This window comes from Saxophila tyrrhenica (genome assembly GCF_035928015.1).
Source record: "Saxophila tyrrhenica strain CCFEE 5935 chromosome Unknown scaffold_29, whole genome shotgun sequence".
NCBI lineage: Eukaryota > Fungi > Ascomycota > Dothideomycetes > Mycosphaerellales > Extremaceae > Saxophila > Saxophila tyrrhenica.
In genome coordinates this window covers 23,199-31,599 of record NW_027041761.1, presented here as the reverse complement: position 1 = coordinate 31,599, position 8,401 = coordinate 23,199, and the positions used below count along the sequence as shown (strand labels likewise).

Sequence of the window (8,401 nt, the reverse complement as noted above, 5' to 3'; positions counted from 1 at the left end):
TTTGGGCTTTCTCGGTGCATTCCTTCAAGCTGGTTTTTGGGGGAACGTAATTTTACAGTGGCGGCAAGCGATTTGCGCTCGAATGCGGGGGGTACCCGTTTTTTGGGGTTGCCCCCCCCCCCCCCCCCCCCCGATATCGCGCGCTTACAGCTGGTTGCAGACAGCACGAAGCACGTAGAGCATCTGGCCCGGGAACCATCAAAGGTGAAGGTCACATTTACTGGAAGCAGAAAGCAAGCGCCAAGCAGGAACCGTGCCTTAAATCGCGCCACTTTGAAGCTCTGAAACATGAGACAGCGGCATGTCTGAGCTGTGACGTTGGTCTGGGACCCCAAAGAGGATCAAGATTAGAACTACAGGGAGGTGTACGTCTTCCACTCGTGTCCTTCCCTAACTAATAAACTCTGTCAGTTGTCGAATCGCACTGATCTCGGGTTTGATCCTCTGCAATGAAGATGCAACGGGCTGGTAGACTACTGGCATTCAGCACTACGACCTTTGACGCGAAGCAGTCGTCCAGTATCGCGTCCGCGGCTTCCACTAGTGGCACGGGCCGGAACCATTCGGCGACCAACTACCACTCAAGGTTCGAAAAGCCAGCCAGGGAAGAACACGAGGGTGCTGTTTCCGAGATGACGGACGATGACAAGTCGTCGGAGTGGGAAGACTTCGAAGACTTCCGGGAGGCACCATCGAGCGCGGTTTGCGGGACGTTCGAACGCGTCGAGTGTACAGCAGTGCGGATCTCGAACATCTCCCTACTGACCGAACAAGTGAAGAAATCGGCCGGGGCGAGGACATCTCCGAAAGCGGCAATCTACTCGACAACCGGTACAGATCAAGCAAATGCGAGCATCTCGAAACCACCCGGGGTCGTTCCGCGTGGACCTATCACTCGACGAGACACTCCACGTCGAAACGTTGAACTAGGCCAAGCGGCCGTTTCTTCCAGCTCCCAGATGCATGCGTTGATACATCCGCCTTTGGGAGAACCCATATATCACGTCAGTCCGCTTAGGCTCAATGGACACCGGGAAGCCGGCCTTGTAAGGAGGGCGAAGAAGGCTGCAATAGCACGAGGACCTGGCTTCCTGTCTCAAGATTGCGAGTGGGCGACTCGATATGGCAACGACTTCTTCAAGGACGACGTACACGAGTACCATACGAAAGGCTGGTGAGGAGAACATACGCACAATGTGCCTCCCTTGCGTCCCCAATACCGACTTCGTATGCGTCAGAGATCTTGCAGAAGTCCCGGGAGGCCTAGTTGGCGGTGGGAAGAACGTCTTTCGTACCGACTTCGTACGTGTGCCGGCTTCGGGAGAGGTCTTGACAGACGAGATCATAACATACCTCCCGAGTGATACCACTGATTACACCACAGATAGCCCCGGCGCGTAATTAAGTCCATCTGCCGCAAGCCGTACGCCTCCCAAGCGACCGCACACCATCCGCGACTCCCGAACGGCCGATGCTGATGCGAATTCGCGCCGCACGACCACAACGCTCAGGAACGAACTCTCAGCTAATGTGAAAATCCATAGCCAGCGTCAAAGGACTTCAAGCAGGAACTTCGAGCAGCATGCACGCTCACGCCAGGGTTCGTGGGCATGCCTACCCAAGCCGTAGCGGAGCGCTCAGGAAGGTGACAAGGACAGACGGGGGCAGAGCAAGCGGAGAGGCGGGCGCAGAGCAGGTGATGCCGGGAAAGTGGCGTATCCTCTGGTAGCAGCACGAGCGAAGCGCGCGGAGAAAGATGCTGCCAAAGCAAATGGGAAGGCCCTCAAGCGTGGTTGGAAGCGAAAAAACGCTGAGCCAGAGGCAGGTCCTTCACAATTCGCTTTCAAGACGACACAGGTCGATGAGATGCTAGGGTTGGCAACGCCTTCTGATAACATGAACGTGTCGGGGGCTTCCACTGCAGAGGATCTGTTTGAGCAAGAAACAGAGAGAGCTCCAGTTGCGCGGATGTGGTAATAGTAAATGATGAGGTTGTTGCAAAATGCATTTGGCCTTGGAGCAAAGCTTACGGAGAGCAGTCGCAATACGGAAAGGAAGGTTATATTAGCAGTGCGATGTCTGTTCAAGTAATGGTTAGGATTAGAGTTGCAATGGAGACGTGATGTTTCATTTATGATGACCTCTCTCTCTCGCTCCCTTGGCGAGACGGTCTGTTCTAGCCCGCCGCGTACGGGTCGGCTCGGACCGCGTATGAGAGCTTGGCTCAGATAAGCTTCCAGGGTCCGAAAGTGCGGTCAGGGAAGTTGAGATAGGAGTGGGACATGTAAACTACTTCTTTCACTGTCAGCACGAACATAATGGAAGCGCGTATAGCAGGAGCGGGTGACAAACCACGACGCATCATTCTTCGATTCCGCACATGCAATGCACCGAGCGACCAAGAGATTATCAGCGCTTTTTATAAGCTCAAAGGATTTGGAGACGAGAGCTGTTTCGTTCACTGGCAACCGCGAGAAAGCGAACATTGTCACGTCATTGTTGATGTACACCACGGATCGAAAGAAACTGTCGCAACGACTGGTGAGCTACCACATGAGGCATATCGTATCCAGAGAAGAGAGGATGGAGACGATTTGTAAGTGTGCAAACTCAAGACATCCCATCAATAATGCTCATCAGATCGCTACAGGAAGCTTGAGCGCTTGAACGAAAATTTCACTGGGAGGTTGGCGGCGCATTCGGAAGTTTATCGATGGCGACGTTGATGTACTGTTGGCACATATCATCGGTGGCCCCGACATGAATTCCACGTCTACTTAGAAGCCCCTGATACTTGATAGGCAAAGTCTACCCATCACCCCACTGTACAGGTGAAAGTGCACCTCCCTTTGATGCCTGCTATTCTTGTCCGTGCTTTTACATCGACGCAGCTCGTTTGGGGCGATATCGCTCCTGATCTACCAAGTCCGCTATTGAGAGCCAGCAGAACTAGGTGGTGTTCTTCCTAGGCAAGGTGGACAGCGACCCGGGAGGTTCTGGTCTTGGGTATCGAGTGTACGAGGTAATTCTCGCTGATTGCCTGAGGCCGGTACGCACGGGGTTTGGCCTGGCCTTTCAAGTGCTTGTCGGCACTTGAGGATCTCTGCGGCCCAAGTGTGGTCGCACGCCGCATAATGCAAGATTCTGATACCGCACATCTGAACACGACAGCATTCAGCGATCAGGTTTGCTTCAGGAGGTGGGACGCTCAGGACTGCAGCACGGGGACTTCTTGGTACGGGGGTGTGTGTATGAGTTGTGTGACAGTTTGATAGCAACCGGTCGTGCCAATTCGAGGCGACTTACGGGACAATAAGGTGAATGGAACAGAATTTTTTGCACCTTCTGATTTCAGCAACTGTGAAGTAGTTGTGGCTGCTACCCGGCTGACAGAAATTGACGTGGTATGTCGTGGCATGTCCACAAGACAGGTCACGGCAGAAGTGGACCACCGTTGATGCAGCAGGAGAATCTTCCCCACGCATAAAGGCCAAGCATTCTGGCCAAGCAAGGTGGCCAAGCCGCTGTGGGCGCGCCTCGGCTTCTTCCGGGCTTTCATACCCCTTTAGGCTTGAAAGAGGGAACGAGTCCACACGCATTACCGCAGGCAGAAGTGCAAGCACTGCTCTCCTGCAATGCATCCACCCACTACGCCTCCTCCTGATGCCGAGTCGGGAATACGTGTATCGTCGCGACCGGTGAGACCCAGTGGGAAAGTCCGCGAGGGATCTGGTGTCGCAAAGGCAAAGCGACCGCCATCTCTTATTGCTGAAAATCCACGAAAACGACGAAAAAGTCAGCAGACACCCCCTCGCCACACAACATCAGCCCTGCCCAATGATGCACTGCAGGCCGGCAGCTCATACCGTTCCCCACATGTCACAGTAGACAGCGAGTCCGCACGCGGGAAGGTGGACGAGCGAACAGACGATGACAACGGAGGAACCAATGGAAAGCATGGCAACAGCGAGTTCTCGAGAGAACAGCGATCGAATGGCGTGAGTAGTCATCGATGAAACCCATGACTACCGATAGATCTAACGGCGTCTTGATGCGTGCCTAGGAAGGAAAGCAGCCTCGGAGGAACTCTGGACAGCCAGATGCAGGTATTGTGCAGATCAATGAAGCCGATGCCTTGATGGACAGTGTCAACGCACCCACCTCTCCCACAGTCGCAAACACCTCGGCACCAACCTCTCCCGCCCACGCCCACGCCCCTGCCACTGGAGGAGAATGTTTGGCCGATCGACCGGCTGAGGACGACAGCTTACAGCACCTGTGCGGGTTGTTGGAGAAGACCATTCAGCGGCGGAGCAAGGTACAAGCGAGGAAAGCGAACTGTCTGCGGATACAGAAGGATATTGAAGCTAAGCAGAAGGAGGTTGAAGCTCAGCAGGAGGAGATCAGAGCGAAGCAGGAGGCGATCGGAGCTCAGCAGGAACAGCTGGACCAGGAAAAGAACGGACTGACCAGAGATCAGGGCGAGCTGCAGGCCACTATGGAGCACATAAAGGGTGAAATAGACGAGGTGCGAAAGCTGTTATAAATCTTGTTTGCCAGCAGCAGGCCAAAGGTAGTTGACCGACGGTATACTGGTTCGGCTGGCATGGTGACTTCAAAGTCGTGGCGTTCGAGCTGCTTGGACCCGGCCTTGAGGCCTTGTTCGAGTTTAGTGGAGACTGAGTTCCACTCATACCGAGCCTCATCATTACGGACCAGCTCCTTCTCCAAATGGAACACCTCCAACTAAATGGCGGAGTTCAGGGCGACATCCAGCCACGGAACTTCTCGAAGGGACTGCGCGCGAAACGCAACGTGATATACGTCACTGAGTCTGGGTTCGTCACGGAATACACCACGACATCTACCAGCGCGATGGCCATTGCACCACATGAACCTGGCCTGGTTGGTACAGCGAGGTTCGCAAGCTTCGCAGGACACCAAGGACGTCTCCAAGAGACGATCACGAGTCGGTAGGATACATGATGCTGTATTTCATGAAGGGAGCGCTGCCGTAGCAAGGGCGGAAGGTACCCAGCAGGACTTGCGGGGATGACGGTGCACTTGACCCCCTCACAAGCATAGCAGTCATGCAGCTCTCTGGTCGGACTCGGAGCTTCCATGGACTATGGCGCGGCGTATTATGAGGATGCAATGGAGATGGGCTGGTGGTGCTTAGGACATTTCCCGTGTTCTGGTCGCTCCCACAGAGAGGAAACGTTGGGAATGAGTGTGGAGATGGTAGGAGCTCGATATCCGAGGGATGCCCGTTGTTGTCATACTGCTGCTAAATGAACGAAACATATTCGTCGAGCGAAATACATGCCATATCGCGCTGCTTTCCATTCGAAAGTGCTCTCAGTTGGGTCCAAGTTGACGCCGACGGCTACCCGAATCGGACAACACTGACAACAGCCCTTCAAGTTCGTTTATGCCCGCCATTGCTCAGTGTCTCACACCCTCTTGCTGGTACAGCTCTGGTCCCAGTCATGTCTTGTCGGAACGCCCATTCAGTCACAGTGTATTCCTGCCGGAAGAGCCTGCTCTCCAGAGCGCCGTACCGAGATCGTACCGCTCAGGTCTGGCGACATTGTTTCGAGCCACAGCGAATCCTCTGCGGTGACGGAACGAACAGCGAGGATGTTGTCCAGGCTGTTTGCACGGAGGAATTCTCCGAGCTCTAGAAGGAATGCTGGGGGCGGCTCTGGAATGTGCGTCGAAGAGTATCCGAAGGGCATGAATCGACCTTCGTGTAGGTAGTATGAGCGAGGGCAGATTCCAGCGTGGGACGTCGGCAGACTTTCAGGACGACATATGTCACGGCCGGTGTGATCCTGACGATGGACCATCACATGTTTGGGTGGAAGGGTTTGATGCCGGTGTGGAAGTGAAATGCCATAGTCCAGGTGTGCACGATGTCGCACGAAGAGATCAGACAACGGACCGATGACGGATCCAAACAAGGACTCGTCCAGCGCCGCGTGCTGCTCTTCTAAGCGAGGCTTTGAGAGTCCTTGGGAGACGTTCAGCGCGCTCATGAAGATGGTAACGTTCATTAAGTGTGCGCAGCTCAGGTCTTCAAGGCCGCCGGCGGCCACCAGAGTTCGTTCAGTGTACCAGCGCGTGCTAGTGGGTTGTCGATCGTCAATGCAGGCATATCCTTTGGCGATCGATCGAGTCCATGCATCGGTCGACCGGGGAAGGACAAGACCAAGCGACAACGTGGATCCATTTGCATCCTCCGCGATGGAAAGCAGCTTGGATGCTAGCGATATTAGGTAGAGTAGACGAACGAGACACAATCTCGGACTGGATCGTAGTACCGTGGCTGGACCGCTGCTAAGAAGTTCGATCAGCCACTGCAACAACGTTTTGACCATTCTCAGACCAACCTTCACCACTCCTTGAAGCACCAGAGCTATCATCGGGAGCCATGTTCCCATCAAAGTCAAGCTCATCGCCAACCCATGCCGGCTGTCGGTTCTTGTTGCGTTTGTCGCGATAGCGAAATACATGCCAAAGCATCCATCTGATGACCCAGTTATCCTCCTCAGTGCCGGCAGTGTCGCGCCCAAGGTCGTAGATGACCTTTGTTTCGGGGCGCGCTTCGGCATAGATTGACAGGATCTGCCGATGGATGGCAGTCTCACTGATTTGAGAACTGCTGTATGGTGGCTCAACTGTCGGATCATCCTGAAATTGAGGTGCTAGCGACTCTGTTTTTGCAGCTAATCTTTCGCGACCTCGCACTGCTTCTCGCTGCGTGGTTGTAAGCCATCGAACGGCCGGTCAACGATCCTTTGACAACGGAAGCCGAACCTTCATAGTCGCGTATACCAGCCGATGCTGTTCATATCGTTCGTCGAGACTGAGCCTCTCGAAGAAGCGTACTTTCGACTCACTTTTCGCAAGAGGAGCCCTGGGTGGTGCCATCGATACAGCCCGACGCTGAAGAACAATGAGTGTTGAATGCCAAACTGCGAGAGGATCCGCAGATACGAGTGGGTAGTGGTGGAAACACACTACGTAAGGGGAGACATTGAATTTGCGCTGTCTGAGAGCGCCGGCATGCCAGGTATTTTATAAGCTTTGGGTTGTTCCAACGCTTCAACGCTTCCAGTATCCCAGTGCCACGGGCGGCTCCCGTGCATCATTCTCCAACGTTCCGGAAGGGGACCTCCGCTCTGCAACCTGGTCTGCTGCCTGCCGTCAGTCGTAATATTGATCGACGAATGAAAACGCAAGTGAGTTCCATCCGAGATGAATGATATACACTGTGACAACGAGAGCCAAGTTTTCTAGATGAGTTCGAAGTCTTCTTTGAAGCAGTTCGGCGTTGCGGCACAGCTTAGGTGGACGGGACGGAGTTCTTTCTAGACACTGGACAGCAGCAGTTCGTCTTGTCCGTCTGCACTGCAAGGACGTTGCAGGGCTGCCATGCGAGCAAGAACACGGGCCGGTTCGCGAGCACATCTCGCCACGAAAGCGGACAAGGCAGTTCCAGAGCATAGTTCGGTGCGTGCTATTGGCTGCTGGGCGCGAATGAACCTTGCATGCATCGTCGTACGAGCCTCGCTGGCGCAGCCTTGCGCCGTCGTTGCTTCTTCGCCGTCGGTGTGCAGTGGGATGACGAATCAGCACAGATGGCCGTGTCGGTGGCCACTTTTGCCGCTTATCGAGGTGGGTTGCTTTTCGAGAGACTTTCTCACGCGGCTGACTGTCGTCTGCCGATGCCGTGCAAGCAAGCGACTTGGCAGGCCGCCGTCAGAAGTGCTCGAGCAGAAGCGGGTGGACCGGCGCGTCAACCCTGCAGACGCGCAGCAATTCGTCATGGGTTAGAAGAAGGTGCGACACGCAAGGGCACCGTGTTGCACCAGCGGGAGGCGAGCAAGGCCAGTGCGCAGCCGTATCTGCGCGGGCCTTGGGGCGAGAAGGGACGGGTGGAAGAAGGAGGCGACAGGACGCACGCGATTGCATCTTTTTGCGTCAGAGCGCAACTGGCTCGTGGTTCACTTTCGCATCGGCTCATTCGAAAGGAGCCAACCGAAGACAGTAAGCCCGCTTTTTCAACACACTTTCTCTCGCGGCCACTTGAGGCGCCGCTGACCGGCCGCCGGATCGTTCCCTGGCTGCTGGGTCTCCTTCTCAACCTTCAACACCTTCTCCCACCTGTTCTGCCGCCCTTTATCACCAGCAGTGCGAGCAGGTCTGCGCACATCGCCACCTGCATCACTTCACTAACAGCCGTCGACGTGTGACAGCGCGCCTGCATTCACCCGCACGGCAGCTCCACCGCGCATGTCCAACGGCATCGCCGCCCGGCCCGCACCTTTCTTGCACGACGTCGCATAAGACTGCTTGCATCTGCAGGTTTGATACAAAGATTACCCGACTGATGGTG

At 55.1% G+C, this 8,401-nt stretch overlaps 3 protein-coding genes across 3 annotated transcripts; 2 read left to right on the top strand and 1 right to left on the bottom strand.

Moving 5' to 3' along the window:
- Positions 1-455: 455 nt before the first annotated feature.
- Positions 456-1,178, top strand: LTR77_010967 (uncharacterized protein; the record flags this gene model as incomplete). The annotated part of the gene is made up of 1 exon (XM_064808183.1): positions 456-1,178. One exon carries the CDS (start codon positions 456-458, stop codon positions 1,176-1,178), a length of 723 nt encoding a protein of 240 aa, XP_064653603.1.
- A 2,457-nt stretch (positions 1,179-3,635) lies between these two features.
- Positions 3,636-4,546, top strand: LTR77_010966 (uncharacterized protein; the record flags this gene model as incomplete). The annotated part of the gene is made up of 2 exons (XM_064808182.1): positions 3,636-3,998; positions 4,064-4,546. The coding sequence occupies 2 exons, from the start codon at positions 3,636-3,638 to the stop codon at positions 4,544-4,546; spliced, it is 846 nt and encodes a 281-aa protein (XP_064653602.1).
- Positions 4,547-5,510: 964 nt separating this feature from the next.
- Positions 5,511-6,933, bottom strand: LTR77_010965 (uncharacterized protein; the record flags this gene model as incomplete). The annotated part of the gene is made up of 3 exons (XM_064808181.1): positions 5,511-6,265; positions 6,393-6,759; positions 6,820-6,933. 3 exons carry the CDS (start codon positions 6,931-6,933, stop codon positions 5,511-5,513), a joined length of 1,236 nt encoding a protein of 411 aa, XP_064653601.1.
- Between the last annotated feature and the right edge of the window lie 1,468 nt (positions 6,934-8,401).